We start from the raw sequence: 23,881 nt of genomic DNA, 5'->3' as shown, positions 1-23,881 counted from the left end.
TTTAAAACGTCCCCCCTCCCACCCGCCAACAACCAAGGCCCTTCTCTCTCTCCCTTACTGCTTTGGAGCCCGGTTTCCACTTCGATCTCCAGATTCTATTCTTCTGTTTCAGGCTGTGGGGTGCAACTCCGCACCTTTGACCCTGCTTACCAGGCTTCTACTCTTCTCAAAGGCCAGCCCTGCCGGAGAGACAGGTCCGCCCTGGGGACTCCCGCCCACCTGGGATCCAAATCCTCTCACCAGTTGGGCTGAGGGGATTCCCTAGAAATAAAGTGACACGGTCTCTCGGTGTCCTCTGCTGCCGTGCCCCAGGCCCAAATGACTCTGCTCTTCTCATGTGTTACATGTCAGTTTCACTTTGGCTCATGCTCCCCTTCCCCCTGACCCAGATCCTGGCCAGGCTTCTGCTGAAATCTCTGAAGCAAGCCAGGCCCACCCCTCTCATTCTCTCCCTTCCCCGGCCCCCCTCCGGTTCCTAAAACGCTCCGTTCCAAAACCCTGCCCCGGCGGATCCGCCCTGGCCTCCCCGCAGACAGAACCTGGGGCCGATTTCCCCCCACCATATCTTTCTCCCCGTTTGTCTTTTTGTACAAACCTGGTCAAACACTTCCACCTCGGTGAAGCTCCCACTCCTTCCCAGCTTCGGACACTTTCCACCATCTACTCTCCTCCCATCGTGCAGCTTTAACTGTCAGCCCTGGAGATGGTTGGCTCTCGCCAGCTAGAACTTTGGTTGCAAGATGCCAACTGTTTCATGCACTTTTGCTCCTCCGGGACCAAAGGGCATTATCCCCTACCATCTTCTCACAGCCTCGGGCTCTCAATGTGAGGAAGGGAGATTGGGGTGGTCTGCCCCACCGGGATCAGCTGTGGGGACGCGCAGAGGAAGATTCAAATCTAAAAACCTCAAACGTCTCACTGGTTTTGCCGACTTCAGCCCCACCCCGGCACTTTCATGACAAATTTTAATAAGTTGATTCGCCCTTCCCCTGGCCAGGTCTGGCTCCATTTCAAAACAACCTCCCAGTGAATAGAGCCCTGGGTAGGAGAGGCCTGAGGCAAGCCACTTACTCTCAGTAGCGGCCCCCCGACGTCTCCCCACCGTGCATCGATCCCCTGATCAATAACAGATCGATTCCGGGTCCCAGCTACACTACGGCGCCTGGAGTTTTTATTAAACTGGGGACTCCTTCCATCAGCTCATATCCCACTGGAGGCAGAATGAGCTGTGTCAGAGTGACACGCTTAAGAGTTCAGGGGTACAATTAAGCCCCAAAGAGAGAAAAAAATTCTGCATTTAAGAGACATACATCCAAGGTTGCTCTATCCAGGGGGTCTGTATTTTCAACACACTCCCCCCCCCCCCCCCCACACACACACCTAGAACCAAAAGGAAATCACACCTTCTCATGTAAAGTGCTGTTTATTTACGATGAAAATATTGAGTTTAAAAAAAATTCCACCAACAAAATCCTTGATACATTTTCTCCCTCTTCCGAGTCAAGCACAAAAAGTCAGGAAAAAAAAATGTTCTAGAGCTTTTGGAACGGAATGCCTTACCTGGTTTTTAAATAAAAGATCAGAACTCCCAAGTCTCATGGTTCATCTGTGTATATAGGTCCAGACACACAAACCAGTAGTCATTTCGGTCACGTGACCCCACAGAGTCCACCTTTTTTTTTTTAAACCCAATATTTTTATACAATACATTCAATCTCCAAAAATAACTGCAGTTGACAGATCATAAGCTCATTCCAGGAGCTCAGTTTGAAAGGACCCCTTGGGAGCAGAGCTGGGAAGAGAAGTCAGAACAGTTCAGCTTTCATTTTCCCCTACCTGGATCCTCCCCCTTTCTACTTTTAGGTGTTTATTCCCAGCCAAGAGGTCCCTTTGGATTGTCTGATTTGGATGCTGGAGGCTCTCTCCACTGCCTTCTAAACCAAGAGCTTCCAAACTGCTGTTCAGATGAGGGATGGGAGCTCAAAACCAGCACAAACTTTGGTTTGGAAAGATGGTGGCGAAAGAGCCTTATCAGTCTCACCCTTTACATGCTGGGAGATGGAGTGGGGAAAAAAAATTTCAGTGCTTGAGCCACTGATACTGGTTGAAAAAAAAAATAAAACGAGCACAGTCCACTATATATATATTTTTTTTACTTTTTTTTTTTTAAAACACCCAGCATATCTGAACCACAAATCAGCAGCATGAAATGCATCTAATTTTTAGGAAGACCCCACGTTCAATTATTACACTCCGCTAACCCTTTAGAGGGTGGCCCAAGTCCTTTCCTGGGCTTGGGACAATCACGAGCCAGCAGCAAATAGTCCTCTGAAGGCCCCCTCACCCCCGGCTCCCTCCTTTCAGGCAGACCCAATGCATTTAGGAATCACAATTTGGAGGAAACGTGAATGTGGGGATGTTTTTTTTTTTTTTTTGGGGGGGGGGGGGATACAAGAGAAGAAAGCATCAAAATTCTTGCTGCCACACAGTATAAACACACACCTCACAATACCCGAGAAGTCGCTGGCTTCCCATCAGCTCCCCCAGGTTCCCAGATTCACAAGTTCTATGTGAGAAAGTTCACAGTTCCTGCCCGGCCCATATCTAGGAAGGGAGCCTCAAAAACCCGGCAGAGAAAGACACACACTAAAGCATCACTGGTCACTTACGTTTCTCCCTAGGATACCGAGAGCCCTCCAAGCAGCCCTCCACCGTCAAAACACAATGCCTGCCCCCCGCCCCCCAACAAGTCAGACTCTCTGGGCTGTAGCCAAGCAGAGCCGACCTTCTGCACTTCCCTCGGCTCCCCCCGAGTCAATAAGGGAGTGCCTATCACTCCTATGGCTTCTAGCCTAAGCATGATGGAAGCAGGAAATGGGCCAGTCCAAGAGCACTGGGGAAGATCCGCGCAATTTTTCATTCCCTCCCAATTTCCCCACACAATGTGCTATAGAGAATGCACAGCAGAAACCAACGGGGCAAGGCATTCCAGTTCTCCTGGCTCCTAACCACTTTTAGCTCATTTCCCTTTTAGTAGGGGGAGTAAAACATCCTTGTGCCCAGAGATGAGCGCAGTAGGAATCCCAAGGAAGGCGGTTGATGCACGGAGCCCTTTCTCCAGATGAGTTTGCCCCTTTGATGATGCTCCTGAAAAATCTTGGCTTTCCCCAAGGGGCAAGCAGCTTAAGGTCGTTTTTAGAGGGTGGCCCTGTATATGCCTCTAAGAACTAAGCAGCAAAGTATTTCCATCGCAAGTCTGTTCAGTAAGTTGATTCTCCGCCCTGCACACACACCCTACCCCCCACCCCATCTGAGGACAAAGAACTTCCCTTTCACTTCGGGGGAAAAGGCTGAAGGAGAGGGCCATGTTGGCTACGCTTTGGACCACAAGGGAAAAGGATGAGTGAAAGATTACGAAGAGCTCACGTTCAGTGACGAATGTAAAAATGGGACTGACCTGGTGGGTCTTTGCTTCCAATAACTGTGAGGAGGGATTCCTGGGGGCCACAGTATTTCTATTCAGCCTCCGCAGAACTAACCCCACCTCCTAGGAAGTTTTTTCACCCATCAGCAGGTCAGGTTCCTATCAACTTCTTCTGCACTGGACATGACTTAAGTATTCCACATTGTCCTTCTTTGCCTTGTTGCTCTCCTTCAACTTCCCTCACTAGGGTCACAACAAGCATAGCTCTTCTAAGCAGCTCTCCAAATGCAGTTTGCACCCAATCAGGATTCATGTTGTAGCATTAAGAAACCAATCTTGTCAGGAGGAAGAACTAGAAGGTAGAAGAAAGAGTGTGGTTGGGGGGAGGGGGGGAAAGGGAGGCAAAGCACCAGAGTTAGAACAAGTCCAAATTCGATGCCCCGGTTCAAGAGGAACCTGGGCTTTTCCTTCCTGATTCAGAAGGGATGCCAGCCGGCCCATTGTGGAAGGAAAGGAAGTTGGCCAGATCACATGAGTCCAGGAGAGGACCTTGCACTCCAACGCAAGCCCGTTTCAAACAAAAAGTTGAACGTTACGACTCCTTACATGTGTTACACAAATTAGAAGGCCACCTCTACCTTCATTCATCAACCACGACTAGGCTGAATTGGGAAAGACGTTAATCCCAAGGGCGTTTCTGGCACAAACTGGGGATGCGCTTTCATTTACAGAATGCGTGCTATTTCTTAAAGCCACTCAGGGATACTTTGGAAACCAAGCACTTCCTACGCGTAAAGGGGAATCCAAGCTCAGCATGAACAAGGCAGAGTTTCGATCCCCAAAGAGAAGAGGTAGAGGGAAATGGCCTCACGGATGCAATGCCCTTTCTTGACACACAGAACTCTGCTGCCAAGAGTCGAATACAGACAGAAAGAGGAGTTGATGAGGGGGTCAGGGGTGAGGAAACCAACGAAATTTCACCGCTCCTCTTCTAAAACATCAACTCCCGAACCACATAACATTCAAATGTGGGGAAAGGGACTACCAGAAATCAGTGTTTAGGCAAACATCGGTGCCTTCCCTTTTTTGGTGAATGCAAATGCAACAGATATTAACATCTAGGAATTCATGCCCAAGATTTCTCCCTTTAAGAGGGCCATATATTCTCCCAGTTTGATTCTCTCCTCCCACTTTGTAACCATAGCTGTGCAACTCAGCTAGCTACAGGCTATTTCCAGGACTGCCGTTCTCCAAATTTAATCGGCCATCTCAGGATCAAATCATCAAAGGACAAAAAAAAATAAAAAATTACAAAGCTCATGGTTGGTTTCCCCCCCATCTTTTTTTTTTTAGCCTAAGTTGAACAGTTTCCAAAAAGACCAAAAAAAGAAAAAATGCAGCTTCACAATTTCCAAAGATCAGAAACTTCAGAGACAAAGCTGCGCTGGACTGCAGCGGGTGAGAGGAAAAACAAATTAAGCCAATTTCTGCTTGTCTGTCAGGCGTCAGAGGTCTCCACTTTGGGTCGAGGTGGGGAAGGGAGAGAGGTTGGGTGGAGGGAGGGAAAAGAGGTGGTCCTGTCTTCAGCCAGTAGGGCAGGAAACAGTGATGGACAGGTAGACAGATGGACACAAGGCAGTTTGCTTCACCATCACATGGCAGTGCGCGTGGGGGTGCTGGGTTGGTTTAACCTCAGTGTTTTACATAACCAGCCTGCAAAATCCACTTCTTCCACTTCTGACCGTTTGATAAAGGCATGATTCTGAAAGAGCAAATGAGAAATGGTAACAGATGTAAACTCAGCTCTGCCTCCCCACCCTCCCACCCTGCCGGACTTCTCCGATGGCTCCACGGGCCGCTAGCGGTGGGCGGAGGTCTGGGTAGATGGCAGGACTCCACGGATAACGGAATTGAAACGGAGTTGGGCCCTGCTTCTCTTGGCCCCAGAGGTAAGTTGTGCTGCCATGGTACGCTCAGCTGGTGCTGGTATAACAAGCATTGCCAGCCGGTAGGAAGAGGAAGCTACAGGGCTCGGCCAGACACCCTGAGATAAGCAGGAACACATGGAGGGTATTGAGTAAAACAGGCTCAGGGGGAATTGGGGTCCAACCCCAGCTCTCCCATCCGTGGGCTGAGACACCCTCATGCTGGAGTTCAAACACCCTCTTCTGAAAGAGGGAGAGTTATCGCTCCTGTCTTCCTGGAGGAGGGTCATGAGGACCGGCCTTCTAAGGTCAGCACCGATGGTTTCGGTCATGGAACTGAACACCGGACGTACCGAGCATGCCGATCTTGGAAGCAGAGATGGGGGAAACGGTTGTGCCACGAGACCAACCCTGCATGATAAGCTCTTCCCCAAGTTTTTAAGGAAAGGTAGTACGGAGGGGAGCGAGAAGAGGGGGGAGGGGGGAAAAAAAAGAAAGGAAGAAAACTTGGATAGCCCACTCACTATAAACAGTCAGCCTCTGAAAAAACTGAGTCGACCATAGAGCCCTGTCTCCCGGGTTGTGAACCCGTGATGAAGAGTTCCCCAAGGAAAATCCTTCCCTAGAGCATTGCACGGGTTGGACCTGAGGGTCACCGGCCCAACTGGTTCACGGGCCAGGTTGGGCTATGCTCCTCTCAAAAGCCAACAGGGTTTGAACGTCGCCTGAGGTTTCCGTGCCCCGGTTTGGAGGTGGGGTGGGGTGCTGCTTTCCATGGGTTCTTGGGAGTTCCACAAGTCCACGGAGACGGCTCTCTTAGTGGCGCATACCTAACTGGACCTAGGCAGAGTCAGAGGTGGGGGCCTGGGAAGATCCAGCCTGTACGGGACTCCACCCTCCGCGACACCCCCAGGCAAGGAGCTGCTTTTTCTACCACGTTTCAACTCTCTACTGTTTCCCGCAGGCCAATCCCATGCCAAGTGCCAAACGCCCTAAAGTCAATGTTACCTCACCCTTCCACCCTGGAGGCCAGTCTGCAAAGACCTTCACGGGGGAGACCAGGGGATTTCTGAGGACGGCTGATCTGGGAGTTTGGCTCACAGGTACTAAAGCCCACTGGGCTGGAGATAACCTAGGCCTGATCGCGAATCCCAGACCTCTGTCCCAGTCAAGTCCAGACCCATCCGCCCGGTCTTGGCCAAGAACGGGCTGGGTTTTGGTAGTTCGGAAAGGGCATGGCAAAAATCTGCCTGGGTATCTGCTCCCATGGCTCTGTAACTTGTTTCCGGGTAGCAGGGCTCTTTGGCATGTGGCATTCTGGAAGAAGGAAGCAGAGGGGCAGAACCAACAGCATCTTATACAAACTTCAAACCTGACACACTGCATGTTCCCACTCCCCTTTCCACCCACCATCCCTCCCCGGTCTGCACTTACCATCAGCATCTTCAGATCTGCCCGCTCTGCTGGATTTTTAATTAAGCTGACATTTTAAGAGAGAGGGGTGGGGGGAGAAAAGAAGATTGGTCATTTACTCTTTCAAAACCTGCTTTCACTAGGTTACATGAAGCAAGCCTATTCTTAGAACTGCAGTCGGAACCCGGAAATGTGAAGAACAAAGCCCATTCAGCAACACTTTGGATGCAGAGATCACCTCACTGCACAGCGAGGGGACCCAAACTTTCCCTTGCCTGCTGATTGACTCTGGAGAGCTGGAGGGAGGAGTGGAGCTTGAGAATAAGGAAGGAAACCTGGATCGGGGGAAAAAAAAGGAGGAAATCTTGAACCTTAAGATCCAGAAAGGGGGGAAGGGGGCAGTCACTTGAGTGCCAATTTGCCTTAGATGTCTTGTGGAAACACACACTGCAAATTGGGGTTATAATCACAAAATTCACTCTTTTCACCTAAAAGCAGGGTTACTCCAGAAGCTTCTTGTGCGGAGGAAGGGCCGACTAGAAATATCTCGCAGACTCTATCAGTCCTCCTCTCTTCCCTTTCGAGACAGAACAATTTGGTTGAATTTTAGACTGAGCCGATTAAAAGAACCTTGCAAAGACCCACTTGCCTACTTTCTCAGGGGGAGTAATGATTTATGCCAGGTGAGTGCAAAGAAGGCTGGGTCCATTCACATCTCTACCTTGTAGGCAAGATGATCAAGGGGGAAAAAAATTATTACCAAATTTACACGTATAACTGCCCCACAATTCTCCAAACCAGGGGATGGTCTATCAATCAATCAATGGTAATTAATTGAGCGCTTACTGTGTGCAGAGCATGTACTAAGCTCTTGGGGAAGTACAGATATAATAAAAGTATTGGTAGATGTGATCCTTGCCCACAAGAAGCTTGTGAGGCCGGCGGGGTGGGGGTGGCGGTGGGGGGCAGACATTAAAATAAATTAAAGAAGCAGCAGGGTCTAGTGGATTAGAGCACAGGCCTGAGAGTGAGGACCTGAATTCTAATCCCAGCTCTGTCACTTGTCTGCTGTGACCTTGGGCAAGTCACTTCTCTGTACCTCGGTTCCCTCACCTGTAAAATGGGGATTAATCTGTAAAATCTGGGACTGGATCATGTCCAACCTGATTAGCTTGTATCTACCCCAGTGTTTAGCACAATGTATGGCATTAACAAATACCTTTTTTAAAAAATTACAGATAGGGAAACAGCAGGGTATAAGACATTCACATAAATACTGTGGGGCTGGGCAAAGTTCTCAAGGGGTCATATTATTATTATTATTATTATTATTATTATTATGTGCCACAGAGTTGTTTCTGAGTCATAGCGACTCCATAGACATACTTTCTCCAGAGCGTCCTGTCCTCTGCCATAATCCGCCAACCTTTCTAATTATTCTTCCGTTATTGTTGTTATGGTCTCTATCTATTCAGGTGCTGGGCTGCCGCTTCCATCTATCCTGATGACCTTTGCAGCTCAACCATTCCTCTGCCTCTTAAGGGGTCAGAACCAAGTACATAGTTGACAGTGAGGGGAGGGCGGATAATGGAAATGAGGGCTAAGTCAGGGAAGGCCTCTTGGAGAGGTGATTTTAGGAGGGCTGTAATTAAATGTAGTCAAAGGAGGAGAAAAGAGAAGAAAAAAAAGAAGAGGCAAGGAGGGGAGAAGGAAGAGAAAAGAGGGCATTCGAGACTGCCTCTCCAATTGCACTCTCCTCTAGACTAAGCTCGTTATGGGTAGGGGATGTGTCTGTTAATTCTGTGGTACTGGACTCTTCCAAGCTCAGAGTCTTGACTGATCGATCCCAAGTGCTGCATACAATAGGCCCTCAATGAATAAGCACCCTCTCTTCTCCTCTTCTTGCTCCTGATGTCCACAGCAGCGGGAGCCTGAATCCATTGATTCTCTGTCTCCGCTCTTTTTCCTCACTCCGGTATACACCCTCACTGCTTTCAAAAAAGAATCCTATTTTCTCCTCAAAAATCGGTGGGGTCGGCGGGGGGGTCCGCAAAGCTGCCTCAAATGTTACGTGAAAGCAACCAACCTTTCTTTCCTATTCTGGACTGCCCACCGACACCTCACTGATTTCCCCAAATGCCCTCTCCATCAGGGGACTGCCTGAAGTGGGCAATGTGTCCAGTCAACAACTTTATGCCATACAAGGTAACTCTTACTGGGAAGGTTTACCCGCTGGAGGGGAAACGGGCCGGAAAGTCTGTGAAGGTCTTAGACCCTGTCAGTGGAGAGTTTGGATGTAAAGACGGTATTTTGAGATCCTCGGTGAGGAGGGATTACCATACGTGGAGATTTTACCTCTCCCCCGAGAAAATGATCCTGATGACCTTTGCAGCTCAACCATTCTCTAGCAAGAATAGGAGTCAGAGGGACCTGCGTTCTAATCCCGGCTCTGCCTCCTTGTCTGCTGTGTGACCTTGGGCAAGTCACTTAACTTCTCAATGCCTCAGTTACTTCATCTGTAAAATGGCGATTAAGACTGTGAGCACCAAGTGGGACCTGGACTGTGTCCAGCCTGATTCCCTTGTATCTAACCCAGCACTCAGAACAGTGCCTGGCACATAATAAGCACTTAAATACCATTAAAAAAAAAGAATGTCTACCATCACCCAGGCTACTTATCCAGGCAGAAAACTACACAAGAGTCCTAATGTAGTTCAGGAGCAGCTTGGAGAAGAGATGTGGTCCACAGCCTCTGGAGAGGTTCAGGCTGGGGATGGGGTGGGTGCTAGCTTCCTTTTCTAAGTCAAGGAGGAGCTGGTCCTCAGGCTGCTTGGGCGCTCCCTGGCCTGGGCACCACCAGGGCCCCTGCCTCACTCTCCCAGCTGCCAACCTGGCATTTTGCCCCACTGTGGATGAAACAGAAGCTGGACCTTACCATTTATTTACAAACTCCTGGAAGTCTTGCGTGAAAACCCCGTTCGGAAGTTTAGGTGGAGGCTGGAGAAGGAAGTAGATACGTTACACTGCAGGCTACGGCTACGGCAGAGCCGGGGCATCGACCCGGGAGGAGTGCTTGCATTATGCAGGATGGCGACTAGGGAACCCTAACCCTATCTGCTTTCGCCCCACCCGCGGGCCACCCAGTCACAATGGGGAACACCACAGTCCTCGTGGATTAGCTAACAGCCCTCCTTGGCAACAGCCTCCTGAAAAGGTTGCAGCTATTCAACACGCAACACCCACCTGCCACTCTCCCTTCAGGAAGAATCCTGTAATACCGCCTGTCACTTAACAAGGACTGACAAGACACCGTTTCACTGGAGAGGCCCTGGGCTGTTGGGTGACCTGGGGTAAATCGCTTAATCTCGCTGGGCTTCGGTTGCCTCATCCGTCACACGGGGATAAAACAGACTGTGAGCCCCGAGTGGGAAAGGGACCGTACGCAGTCTTGCATCTACACCTGGCGTTCGGCACCCAGTGTTTAGAAAGGCCACAATCACTAAGCCTCAGGACCCAGCTTAAAGCTTCAGGACCCGGTCAACTCTGCAATAGGAACATCATAGGTCCAAACAGTCCTCTAAAAAGCCTGGGGGGCCCCCGCGGTCGGCCCAGGTTACAGCTCGGGGATTGTGAGCTAAAAAAGGCCCACGGTTCCGGGCTGGCCTTAAACAGGTGATGCAAAGAAGCAGGGTGACATCAGGTCGATGATGAGCTGTAGGTCACGCCCACCCTTGCTACCACTCTGTCCTCTGAACTCAAGGCCTTCCCCTCCTTTCCACCGTTTCGTCTCAAAACGGGGACGGGAGACAGGCTCAGGAGGGACTTGAGAGGAAGGAAGTGACAATGCTGAACTTGGAAGAGGGTGTGGAGAGGCACGGGGGGACAAGATGGCGTAAGCTCTTGGCCCTGGTTGCCGGCACCCAGGTGTGGCTGCTGGGATCACGGAGAGGGCGTCGCCCCCACCCATTTCTGTCATCACCTTTGGTTCCATGGACTTCACTACCTTACTCCTCGCTCCAACATGGCAAGAGCTGCTGCTACCTTCTCCTGGCCCCGGCTCCGATGGGATGGACAACTAGCTGTGTGCCTTGGAGCTACTCAGTCACCGGGTGGCAAGCTGCAAGGTCCGTGACAGTCAGATGGGATTAGAGGAGAACCTACCCAATTCAAGGGCTGGGAGTGAGGATAGGGTTCTTCGTCCTACGGACTAGCTGAAAGGAGCACAATTCCACTTCTTAAGTCTGTGTTTCCTTGCTCTCAAATTGCCGTATGCCCTCACTCCATTTATTTTAGGGAAGGAGAGATCAACGGGGATTTAAGATACTGGATTCAAGTAGCAGGTGAAAGGGACTGGACTAAAATTGAAAAATTCAGTTCAGTAATTATATATACGCATTTAAGGAAAATTTAGTGAAGCAAGCCAGCTACTGGGGTGGGGGGGAACCAAACAGTTCAATCTTGCAAATAACCATTTTCCCTTTTCCACAGATCCACGTCAGACAAGTGGTAAAGAATGCTGACTTTTTTTTTTTAGACTATCTGTGTACCTTCTGGAGTGACCTGACCAAAAACGTTTGTGGGCTGGTAAATTTTTTCAACTTATTTGCAAGGCTGAGTTACTTTCGAAGTAAAGCATGAATAGAACAGAACATACGCACCTCGTTAACAATATAGTCCAACAGCTCAAAGATGGCCATGGCTGGTCGACTATCCATCCCGTGGCCTATGCAAAAAGACAGAAAATATGTGAGAGATAGCAGAGCGAGGCAGGGAAATAAAGAAAGTAGATCAAATTCACTGTGGGGAGAGGAGAATACCTGGGGACTGGCCTTTCCTAAATGTATCCAGTGTATCTTTCTATCCCCTTAGCCAGATTGACCAAAAGAGGAAAGTACAAACTATTTAAGCCTAGGGATCAGAATGGAAGCTACTTTTCCAAGGCCAAAGCAAACAGAGCAACTTAGAAACAGCTAAAGGACCCAGTCGTCACGGTCCCTTGAGTTCTTCATCTGGTTCTAACAACTGCTTGAGAAAGTAGTTTCCAACCTGGACGTTAACCCAAGGGATTCTTAAAAGCCTCAACCACTTACTTGGCTTTCTACTGAACCAGCGGCCAAGGTTCTGGCTTTGTCAGTGGAAAGAGCACGGGCTTGGGAGTCAGAGGTCATGGGTTCAAATCCCGGCTCCGCCACTTATCGGCTGTGTGACTTTGGGCAAGTCACTTCTCTGTGCCTCAGTTCCCTCATCTGTAAAATGGGGATTAAGACTGTGAGCCCCACGTGGGACAACCTGATCACCTTGTATCCCCCCAGCGCTTAGAACAGTGCTTTGCACATAGTAAGCACTCAAATACCATCATTATTATTATTATTATTATAACTGGAGTGAGGCAAACTCAAGGGTTTTCGTGGTTTGGGCCCAAGTTCTACAGGCCTGACTTCTTCCCCTTTGTGTCCTGAAATGGCCAGCTCTCTCCCCCAGGGAAGGCGTTTGGCTCAATCTAGGAAGAAGGGAAGACTCTAGTAATTGTTCCACAAGGAGATCTGGATCTGGAACTAAGCGTTTGGTCCACAGGTGCATTTGTTCCAGCTCCTGGGATCTTCCCCAGGTTTAACTGCGGCCCTTTCCCACCCTGTTTTCTACCGCTTTCACGCTGCCACCTCTCTCCATTAGACAAATGTCGTGTTTACAACAGGTGAACTGCACGGCTGAGCTGAGGGATGGGGAAGTGGGGAGGTAAGTTCCCTTTCAGATGCTTGCTTGAGCTTGGCGAGGCCAGGCCAGGCCATCTGCACTCTTGCTTCCTCGTACATGTCTCCCGATTAACCCAGGACACACACCCGACAGGTGATCTCTCTCCCCTCGATTCCCCTGCGTCGGCCTGCCGTAAAAGCAGGACAAGCAGGCAGCAGAGAGGGCAAGGCCTTCAATACGGCCACTGGTGAGGATGTGCTTTGCAGGGTTCCCGAGACAGGCTTGGGGACCAGGGAAGGGTACTTCTGCAGACTGGAGGGGTTCCCACCGAAAAAGCCTACCTCAGGCCCTAAAAGCGCATCGTGCCCCGAGTAAAAAAGGAACTGAAACACTCGGCCTGGAAACACATACTCACCTGCCGTAAACACCGTAACAGCGTGTCCATTAGTTTTTGTTTCACCGCCACCCCCCACCCCAACCCTTTTCGCTCCAGACGGATTCAGCTCCCTCTCCTACAGTGCTCTAGGTTTTAGGGATGTCCCAAATCATTCGGTACAAGGGTCAGCTGGGGCAACAGACTCAAACCATACCACTGATTGGGCGTCCTGGGGGTCGTGGCCGCGGAGAGATGCTGGAGGGCTCTCCCTCTGCCCCATCGACCATGGGCCGACCAAAGATCGCTTCTAATTCCTTGGTGTCTGGAGGGGGGATTGGGTATCTTCCGATGGCCAGCTCTACTAGGGACAGGCCCATACTCCAGATATCGGACTGAACTGAGTAGTGAGTGCCTTGCAACCGCTCCGGCTGTCAGGGGAGACAGACAAAATGCTCACGTGAAGACGAGGAAACGCTGAAGCCAGGAGCCTCGAGGAGACAAGAAAGGCCGCTTGGGCCTAATGCAAGTTACAGCACTGGACTGCTGCCGTACTTCAATCACTCGGTATCGCACGAGAGATATATTAGCCCCACCTTGCCCCTAAACCACAGCCCCACCTTCAACTATGAATTATACACCAAGGAGAGAGACGGAGACGAGATCCTCTTTCCCCACCCCCAAATGCCTGTGGGATGAGAACGGACTCGCGCCAACATTTCTTTCAGACGCACCGGGATAGGCAGGTTTCAGATTCACTGTCAATTAGAACCCCTTTGAAAACCCGAAACTCTTTGTACTTTGGGGCAGGGATGACAGGCTCAAAGGAAATGTAAAACTCCCCCCTCCCCCTGCTGTAATTCTCCTCCCAAGGAATTCATACACACTGTGAAATTTACAGCCGGGCATAAGGACCCACTGGGAGAACAATCCCCTGGCATAAGACAAAACCCGTGATGTTAACATCCTTAAAGCTTCACCAAGCGGAAAGATTCGATCAATAGCAACTTACAGACATGTAGGAGCGGGTTCCCACGAAGGAGTTAGCCATGGAGTCGATGAGCTGCCCGCTCACCCCAAAATCACACAACTTGATCTCTCCCCGGGAGTTGACAAGGATGTTGGAGGGTTTCACGTCTGAGAACAAATCAAGCAGAAGATGAAGCATTCAACCCAGTGGATGCGTAATGAATTCGGGAGACTGACGAGGATCTCTGACAACAAGTCAGAGCAATCACATCCTCCTTACCTCTGTGCATAATCTGGTGTTTCTCTCTTAGATATGCCAAACCGCGCAGAACCTACAAAGAAGTCAGAAGGAAGGCAAACTTAGGGAAGCGGTTTCTCATCTGGACAGATATGGGTCTTGTACCTTAAAGAATTTCAGTGCTCTCATGTGCCTTAGTGGTTTTACAAAAGAATGTGAGCCCTAACCCATGGTTTTCATGTTTCCCCACTGCAATATGCTATATACATATATCTAGATGAGGGAAATGTGCAGGGGGAGATTTGGATGGAAGGGAAGCATGGAACATCTAGGGAGACATCAAGGAGTGACTACGGTTCGCAGCTCTTCCACTTGATCCCTTCATTTTCCTACCTCTGCTGGAATACTGAGTGAATTCAGCCCCTGAATGAAACTTCAGTATAGGTATCTACATAAACAGTTTCAGGCTCACAATTTGAGAGGTGATTCCCTGGCTTCGAGTTATCCACAGGGATGAGGAATGGGATCTTCATGGAGCAGATAGTAATAATAACTGTGGTATTTGTTAAGCACTCGCTATGTGCCGGACACTGTGGTGGATACAGGCAAATCAGGTTGGACACGGTCCCTGTCCCATATGGGGCTCACGGTCTTAATGCCCATTTTACAGACAAGGTGACTGAGGCCCAGAGAAGTGAAGTGACTTGCCCAAGGGTCACAGAGCAGACAAGTGGCGGAGCCAAGAATCCCACAATACAAATATGTACATAAATTCACGGAGGGGAATTTCTGGAAGGGTTAATGCAAGGATTGGCAACTGTTGCTCAGCTCAACTGCAAGAGGTGCCTATGGGACGACGGGATAGCAGATGCCAGGATTCCCAGAGGAAGCCTGGGCCAAGCGGCCGCAGTGCTGGAGTCCTGTGCCACCATCCCAGAGAGGCAAGTGCGGCTGAGGAAAACCCGGAAGACGGCGTGGCTCTCCCGCACACCTGCTCTGATGCCAAAGTAGTGCCTGCCACAGGCCTGCAAGGATTACCACTCCCTCTCAAGTGGGCATCAGTGTCCCTGGAATGTCTGTTGAAGGTCACTGACCCCTGAGTTGGTAGCATTTCTCAACAAGTCACACCCCAGCTGCTGGATTAGGAGGGAAAATCAGCACTAGTATTCTAGACAGTGGAGAGAGAAATTAAGACGCCAATTTATCATTTGCTGATGGAAAATAAACGAGAGAGAGAGAGAAAGAGAGAGAGAGAGAATGAGAATGCAAATCATTAGTGCTGAAGCAGAAATCCTACTGATGGAAGAAAATCTGACAGAAGGCCAACTTCAATAGAGACGACTGTCAAATCCAGAATTCCCAGCACACCCCCACAGGATGAAAAGTTCAGAATCCTTGAAGACCAGATCCCTTCTGCCAAGCCCAAGACAAAGGAAACCCCAAAAGAGAAAGCACTTACTGCAATGCTGACTTTCCCCAAGATCTCTTCAGGAATTCTCTTGGCTTCTTTTAATACCTGATCCAGAGACCCTCCATCCTAAAGTCCCAAGAGAGAGAAAAACACACACTATCAAAGACTCGTGTCATGAGGCAGTTCAGCATTTTCTCTTCCGCTTTGGCAACCCAGAAATTAAATTTCCCAGAGAAACCCAGGCATGGCCATGAAAAGGAAGGTTTCTCCATTTCAGTGAGCAGTTTACTCCAGAGAGACACCATATTGGCACTTTAGGATCCTCACGGATTCCTCTCTCCACCGGGAAAAGTCAGAATACGATACCAGTGTGGAGGCTGCAACCCTCCTCCGAAGGAAACATTTTCCTGCCTCGAAAGTCGGCGACCGCACGATCGACCCCCGCCAGAGGCCCACGAGGGCGGAATCCAGTCCAAGCTCTATGGCTGGTTGTTTATTTGGGTTATCAAAACTGGCTTGCTTGACAGATGGCTACAGAGTGAAGGGTCTCATGTAACATCACACCGTGTGGCCAGGAAAACGGGCTGCTAATTGCTATATTCAGAGACAAGGCACGCTGCTTCCCTCACAACGAAAGGACCACAGCTGGATCGTCCGGTCCTGGGCTGAATTGCTGGAACTAGGAGTTTTGCCAAATAAAAGCTCTATATACAAGATGTAGCTTGACTCGTTTTCTGCCTACCGTTCAAGGACAACAGAAGCCAGTTCACTCTGAACCTTGAAATTTTCACCCCTTCTCGAGCCTGGGGATTCATTCATTCAATCGTATTTATCGAGAGCTTACTGCGTGCAGAGCACCAAACTAAGAGCTTGGGAGAGTACAACACAACAATAAACAGACACGTTCCCTGCCCTCAACGAGCTTACGGTCTAGAGGTTGCACCCCGTTATTCAACTATGGTTCCTTTGAGAGCATCCCCTGCACTACTTTAGAGAACTACATATTTCTCTTTTCTTTGGAAAGGGTGGCAGGGGGAGATGTGGGAGCGGACCCCACAGTTCCTGCCTTTCAGGCATTTTTTCGGTCCGATGTGATCACCCGTAATGGGATGGGCAAATAAATTGTTGCTAGAAAGAAAAACCCACTTTGATGCTTTAGCTAAGAACTCCAAAACAAGGCCAAAACAATTTCAGTATAGCTCCGAACGCAGTCGCCAAGCAGAGAGTTGAAAATAACCGAGAGTTTCTGGACAATTTATCTGGAGGCCATCTAATTAGCAATAAAAGGATTCAGACTCAAGTCTGACGATCAATGTTTGGCGGAATCAACGGGGACGACCATGACATTTACAGAGAAGATACAATCTTCCGTGCATCACAGCTCTCGCTTTGTGAGGTAGCTTCTCTGGGAGGGACAGAGGTCAGCCAGACATTCGGTTGCGTTTGGCCATTCTTAAGAGACCCAAACAGAATATACTAGTGAGGAAGTGGGCTCCCTTATGAAAGATGGGACAAAAACAGCATAGCGCACTTGTCTATAAATTACTTTCCTTCTCACTCATGCAAATTGGTGATCTCTAGATGACGGTCCCTTATCAGTGCCGGCAGGGCAATCAATCCAATAATTGGACTTATTGAGCACTTTCTGTGTGCAGAGCACTGTACTACGTGCTTGGGAGAGTACAGAGTTGGTAGGCACGTTCCCCTGCCCCCGACAAGCTTACGGTCGAGAGTACATGCACCTGCCAAGGTAAATGAAGGTCCTAAATGCCAAGCTTCACTATCAGACGTGGAGGAAAAAGAGCAGCATGAAACCTGACGAAAGCTATTCGAGGAGGGTTTGTGGTATTTCCTCTCGGGAGCTCTGGCTCTGACCACTTCTGCTTTTACTGAGCATTTCCACCAATTTTCAAGCCTCCGAGCTGACTGCGGGGTTCCTAGACACTAGAGAAGCAGCGTGGCTCAGTGGAAAGCAAAAACTCCTCACTCTTGGCTTCAAGGCTGTCCATCACCTGGCCCCCTCATACCTGACCTCCCTTCTCTCCTTCTACAGCCCAGCCCGCACCCTTCACTCCTCTGCCGCTAACCTCCTCACTGTACCTCGTTCTCGCCTGTCCCACCGTCGACTCCCGGCCCACGTCCTCCCCCTGGTCCGGAATACCCTCCCTCCGCACATCCGCCAAGCTAGCTCTCTTCCTCCCTTCAAAGCCCCACTGAGAGCTCACCTCCTCCAGGAGGCCTTCCCAGACTGAGCCCCCTTTTTCCTCTCCTCCTCCCCACCCCCCGCCGTACCTCCTTCCCCTCCCCACAGCACCCGTATATGTTTGTACAGATTACTCTATTTTACTTGTACATATTTACTATTCTATTTATTTTGTTAATGCTGTGCATCTAGCTTTATTTCTATTTATTCTGATGGCTTGACACCTGTCCACATGTTTTGTTTTGTTGCCTGTCTCCCCCTTCTAGACTGTGAGCCCGTTGTTGGGTAGGGACCGTCTCTGTTGCCAACTTGTACCTCCCAAGCGCTTAGTACAGTGCTCTGTGCACAATAAGCGCTCAATAAATACGACTGAATGAATGAATGGAAAGAGCCTGGGCTCTGGAGTCAGGGGTTCAAATCCCGGCTCCACCAATTGTCAGCTGTGTGACTTTGGGCACGTTACTTAACTTCTCTGTGCCTCAGTTACCTCATCTGGAAAATGGGGATTAAGACTGTGAGCCCCCCGTGGGACAACCTGATCACCTTGTTACCGCCCCAGCGCTTACAACAGTGCTTTGCACATAGTAAGCACTTAATGCCATCATCATTATTATTATTAGTGACGTTTTCATGAGAATTTCTTGGTGGTCCCACAGAGCAGGTACTTACGTACACATCTGCGATTTTATTCATTCGTATTAATGTCTACCTCCCCCTCTAGACTGTAAGCTTGGCGTGGGCAGGGAATGTGTCTGTTATATTGTACTCTCCCAAGTGCTTAGTACAGTGCTCTGCACACGGTAAGCGCTCAATAAACATGACCGATTGAGACTGCGCCTAGGGAGAGCGGCAAGGTTGCAAAGGAGGACCCCAATCCACTCCTTTACACGGCCTGACTCACCATGTGCTCCATGCAGATGCTGATTTCCCCATCGCTATAGAAGGCTCCATAGAAGCCCACAATGTAAGGCGAATTGCACTCGTGCAGGACCTGGAGTTCCCGAATGATCTGGTTGCGAATAGCAGGTTTGATCTCCAGGTGAATCAACTGCAAGGAAAGAAGCGGTTAGCCTCTGGATTCAATTTACTCACGGGGCCAGGGCGGGTGGCGGTGCAGGCCCGCGCACCAGCCCGGAAAACCTCACCGGGGTGGGGAGGGGGAGGCTCAACAACCTACACAGGAGACGAGGAAGAGGCGGGCTTAGGAAGGGCAAGAAAGCAAGCCTGCTACGGTTCTCCGGAACCGTCACTTGAAGCTCAATCCAAAAAAAAAAAAAATTCCATTTCCACCAGCCATTTGGAATCCAGCATAGCCACCCATGAGCCTGTGTGACTTCTGATTTTGCCTAGAATGAGGACCATGACTTGGGCCCCAAGTTCCACCGAAAACTCGCTTGGGATGACAGTGGGAGGAAGGGCTCAGGAATCCGGACCCCACAATCCCAGCTCCGCCACTTGTCCGCTGTGTGACTTTGGGCAAGTCACTTCACTGGGCCTCAGTTACCTCATCTGTAAAATGGGGATGAAAACTGTGAGGCCCCCTGTGGGACAACCTGATCACCTTATAACCTCCCCAGCGCTTAGAACAGTGCTTTGCACATAGTAAGCGCTTAATAAATGCCATTATTATTATTATTATTATTGTTAATGGAAAGAGCCATTAATTATTCCAAAGAGGCCCGGGTGCAAGGATGGGTAAACCCCTTCTTGCCGGGCTCTTCTTTCCGGAGTACTGAACGTTTACGGTAAAGGCAAGTTACAGTGCTGCCCAGGATTTGCACCAAAGAGCGTTCCAGAGCAAATGCAAACTGAGGAGTGGGGAGTGTGTTGAAGTTCAAAATAATATCATCTAGGTTGGGCTTTTATGAACAGGGGAGAAGATCAGGTCCTTAAAAAGGGACTATGGAGGGAGAAAATATAAAATATCCAAGTTCCCCACCACAGTCACATGTATGCAGCACAAATCTCCCAAGCCTCTCAGCATTCTGCATAGGGAGATCTGGAAAGAAAATCTATTCATAGATAAACCCTTAGCCTTGGTATGACTGGAATCCATCCTCCATGCCTACCACGAGGAATCAAGAATTCTGACCCAAGTATTGCAGGTCTCAAGCCACAGCTTATTTTAAACTTTATTTTTTCCTCGTCTGAATTTTCCAGTCCCCGGGTGCACTGAACCCCAGTTTCGCACAGATAAACGCAGCTCATGAATCAGTCAATGGCCAGGGATGGAGCTTTTAATCCTCAACCTGATCCAAAAACCCGGCCTTCGTAAACATCTTTCAAATCACCGCAGATAGACGATATGGAAAAAGAGATCATCTTCCTTCTCTTCCTCCCCCTTGCTGTTGTTTTTTTCCAGTTCTAAATGACTAAAGCAATCAAGCTCCTCTTGGGGAGATAATTCCAGGCTCTAATAGGGCTGAATGGAAATTGCTCCCTGGCAATCAGTCTTCTCAATGTAATCTCCTTTGACCAGGTCTCTCAACCCCCTCAACTAAGGTGGATGCCCTTTCAATTCCCATTGGCAATTATTTGATGCTTCTGGAAATTATTCTACCAATCTATTTAAACCTCTCGCAACCTGCTCGACTTTTACTCCAGGCAAAAGCAAATCAGGTTACTTCTGGTGTTGACTGGGCCGCCTGCCAGGAAAGAACCAAAATGTAATATGCCCAGTTACGAATGACATGCTGCAGGGTGAGGGAGCGCCACTCTAGGAGAACAGGATATATATATCAGCAGAGCTAAAAACTTTAAGTGAAAAAGAAGAAATTATTTCCAGTAAAGGCAGAAGTGTCTGAGCTAATGCTAGGCCTTGTACGGATCAATTTAAGGGGAGAACGGCCTGATTTCGGAGAATTCCAATTCGGGGCCCGCAGAACAGTCTTTCTACGTATGGATTTCCACATGCCAATTATCTGAATACCTAAGGCCCAAAATAACCCCAGGCCTCAAGTATACAGATATTTTTGAAGAAGAAAAAAAAAGTTCTGCTTGAGGTATCTGGATAGCTGAAGTCAAAGTATATTTTGGGGACCTGAACTGTTCAAGTATTTTGCATGTCTAGACGTAGCCTAAGACTTAAGTTTCTTCTGTTAGCAAAATGCACTTTTTTCAGAAGGTCTGGCCGTCTCAGTGACTTGCTCATTCTGGAGGTGCAATTGCAGCAACAGTTGTTGTACTTCAGCTGAATTAGGAGGTATTCCAATTGAAAGTGGGTGGGAGGGGGAGAGAAAAGCTGTCAGAGACTAGACATCAACTGAAGCCATGGGCAAGGGAAGGGTGTGGGGGAAGGAGAAGCCGGTGGGCTCCAGGATATTTTCTAGGACACAAAGGTTTTCAAATTTAAGGCCACTATGACCCAAGTCACTTGAGGGTTGTTTGAAAAGTCCTGAGCATCAAATCGGGTTCACCTATCAACGTAGCACCCCGTCCCATCACACCCAACAGCAGTGCCCAAGAGTCCTACAGCTTGAAGCTCTGCTCTATACGAGATGGGACGATCAACAAGTAGGGTTTTGGTGGTTAAAAAAGAAGACACTGCTCCAGATTCCCCTCCTCCCTTGCCGGATACGGGCATACTCCCACCCCTCTTTCCCACATCCAGCAAAAAGTGAACCAGATTTGGGGGGCCGTGAGATCCCGACCAATTCAACTCTAAACAGGGGTCACGGGGAGGGTTGCCTGAGAACTTGGCAATGCCGTTATTTTTAACTGGTATAAGCTGGAAGTCTCTGGTTTCCAGCAATGTCGACCCAGCCGTCGAACGCCAGGATCTTTAGGCAGAGACGAGCCCGGCGAGACGGATCCTACCCCCTATCCCATTACAATCGGTTCCTTTCGTGCGCAGAATCGGGAAAAATGACCTTTAGGTCACCAGCTGCCTCACCTTCCGTGCCATGATGAGCCCTGAGGGTTTGTGTTGGACTTTGGTGACCACCCCACCGTTGCCAGCTCCCAGCTCCGAGATCCTTTCAAAGTCATCGTCCTTCAGCTCTCCCACCTTGGCTTTCTGGGTGAGGAAAGCCTCCAGCCGCTTCTTCTGCTGTTCATCTAGCTCAAGCTCCTCCAATTTCTTCTGGAGGTCGACCAGGTTCGCCCTGGAAATACGAGGGTCACAGGGTGGGGGCAGCGGAAAGGGGGGGAGAAAAAACGGACTTTTCAGTGGATTCACAGGCAAATCTGGCATCCACCGCCTACACGGTAAGGCCTTGGAATGTGATGGTTCACTAGCTAGGACACTGAGACAGGGGGAAACAAGACCACATACGCCAGAACCTAAAAAAAGAAAAGAAACGGAGGGGAAAGGCAGGTGATAAGGGTCTCCCGTGGATGAATGAGGCTGATAAAAGCCTAAGCGGCGAACTGGATGTATTAAAGACATTCCGTCATCAGGAAACGACAACTGAAAGATCCATCATCATCATCATCATCACCAATCGTATTTATTGAGTGCTTACTATGTGCAGAGCACTGTACTAAGCGCTTGGGAAGTACAAATTGGCAACATATAGAGACAGTCCCTGCCCAACAGTGGGCTCACAGTCTAAAAGATCCATCAAGATGCCTCTTAACCCTGAGGTCTACCTAGGCCGCGGGCCTCGGGCGGGCAGATCCCTGGGATGAGATGAGATGGGCACGGTACAGGGCGCTTAGTACAGTGCTCTGCACACAGTCAGCGCTCAATAAATACAATTGATTGATTGATTGACGGGTACACAATGTCCTGCGTGGTGCCTTTAGTCACAAAGGTCCCTCTCGGGGCGTTTTCCATTCAACTCCCCCGGTCCCCCTGCGGATCCGGGGGCCTCGGGTCGACGATCCCGAGTAAGTGAGGAGGAAGCCGCCTCTTCCTGACGGGGAAATCCAGCAAATGGCCCCCGAGGAAGCCTGGAGGGCCGAAGTTCCTTTCCCCGGAGCCCAATGCCACCGGGAAGCGAAAGCCGGGGTCAATCAATCAATCATATTTATTGAGAGCTTACTATGTGCAGAGCACTGTACTAAGCGCTTGGGAAGTCCAAATTGGCAACATATAGAGACAGTCCCTACCCAACAGTGGGCTCACAGTCTAAAAGGGGGAGACGGAGAACAAAACCAAACATATGAACAAAATAAAATAAATAGAATAGATAGGTACAAGTAAAATAGAGTGATAAATCTGTACAAACATATATGCAGGTGCTGTGGGGAAGGGAAGGAGGTAAGATGGGGGGGATGGAGAGGGGGACGAGGGGGAGAGGAAGGAAGGGGCTCAAGCTGGGAAGGCCTCCTGGAGGAGGTGAAATATGTACAAACATATATACAGGTGCTGTGGGGAAGGGAAGGAGGTAAGATGGGGGGATGGAGAGGGGGACGAGGGGGAGAGGAAGGAAGGGGCTCAGTCTGGGAAGGCCTCCTGGAGGAGGTGAAATCTGTACAAACATATATTCATATATACAGGTGCTGTGGGGAAGGGAAGGAGGTAAGATGGGGGGATGGAGAGGGGGACGAGGGGGAGAGGAAGGAAGGGGCTCAGTCTGGGAAGGCCTCCTGGAGGAGGTGAGCTCGCAGCAGGGCCTTGAAGGGAGGAAGAGCGCTAACTCACTCGGAGGAGCCCTCGCTGGTGGGGGACGGGCCTTCGGCGATGGTAGGAGTGATGTTGAGCGCCGGCAGCACCGGCTTCCTCTTGGGTGGCATCGGGGCCTTCTCCCGAAGGGGGGGAAAAGGGAGACAGGGAGCGGGGCAGGGCCAGCTACTCTAGCTGGGGCCCATGAGAGGGCGGGGAGGGCCCGGTCGGGCCCTGTCACCGGGCCGGCTGGGCGAGGCCGGCCGCCAAACTGAGGCACGGGCTGCCGGGAGCTGAGGGACTGAGGGAGCGACTGCCCACGGCCGGCCTGAGGCGACGGTCGGCGGCTGACGCTGCAGCCGAGAGGGCGGGAGATCGCGCCGGAAATCTCGCGAGATTTTCCCCGCCCCCGCCCCCCCCCCCCCAGCGCGTGTGCGCGTGCGCGGCAGCTGGGGTCGCTCGTCGCTTGGCGCGGGGCTGCGCGAAGCTGACAGGAATTAGGTGGGCTCAGTCCAGTCCCCCGCACGTAGTAAGCGCTCAGTAAATATGATCGATCGATTGATCGATTGATTGATCAAGGAAGGGAGAGAGGGGTTATGGTGGAGCCCCTTGAAGCGCAGTTAAAATGGCGGAGTGGAAAGGGCCGGGGCCTGGGCGGCAGAGGCCTGCGTTCTCATCCCCGC

General features: G+C 50.1%; 1 protein-coding gene across 1 annotated transcript; it reads right to left on the bottom strand.

The window, feature by feature from the left end:
- Window positions 1–1,404: 1,404 nt before the first annotated feature.
- Window positions 1,405–23,502, bottom strand: MAP2K2 (mitogen-activated protein kinase kinase 2). The gene is made up of 11 exons (XM_038770765.1): window positions 23,238–23,502; window positions 21,543–21,753; window positions 18,552–18,698; window positions 15,496–15,573; window positions 14,079–14,130; window positions 13,842–13,966; window positions 13,047–13,260; window positions 11,421–11,485; window positions 9,698–9,759; window positions 6,784–6,829; window positions 1,405–5,186 (listed from the first exon to the last, which is right to left on the bottom strand). The coding sequence occupies exons 1-11, from the start codon at window positions 23,327–23,329 to the stop codon at window positions 5,076–5,078; spliced, it is 1,203 nt and encodes a 400-aa protein (XP_038626693.1). The 5' UTR covers window positions 23,330–23,502; the 3' UTR covers window positions 1,405–5,075.
- Window positions 23,503–23,881: the final 379 nt, after the last annotated feature.

The sequence above is a fragment of the Tachyglossus aculeatus genome, chromosome X2, assembly GCF_015852505.1.
Source record: "Tachyglossus aculeatus isolate mTacAcu1 chromosome X2, mTacAcu1.pri, whole genome shotgun sequence".
NCBI classification, from domain to species: Eukaryota; Metazoa; Chordata; class Mammalia; order Monotremata; family Tachyglossidae; genus Tachyglossus; species Tachyglossus aculeatus.
Note: the sequence above shows the minus strand (reverse complement) of the source record. Positions and strands in the feature narration are given on the sequence as shown.

Coding starts and splice junctions, on each gene's coding strand:
- MAP2K2 (XM_038770765.1), bottom strand. CDS start 23,329: ATGCCACCCAAGAGGAAGCCGGTGCTGCCGGCGCTCAACATCACTCCT. Junction 21,754..23,237: donor ACCAGCGAGGGCTCCTCCGA/GTGAGTTAGCGC, acceptor TCGTATTTCCAG/GGCGAACCTGGTCGACCTCC. Junction 14,131..15,495: donor TGGGGAAAGTCAGCATTGCA/GTAAGTGCTTTC, acceptor ACTTCTTTGTAG/GTTCTGCGCGGTTTGGCATA.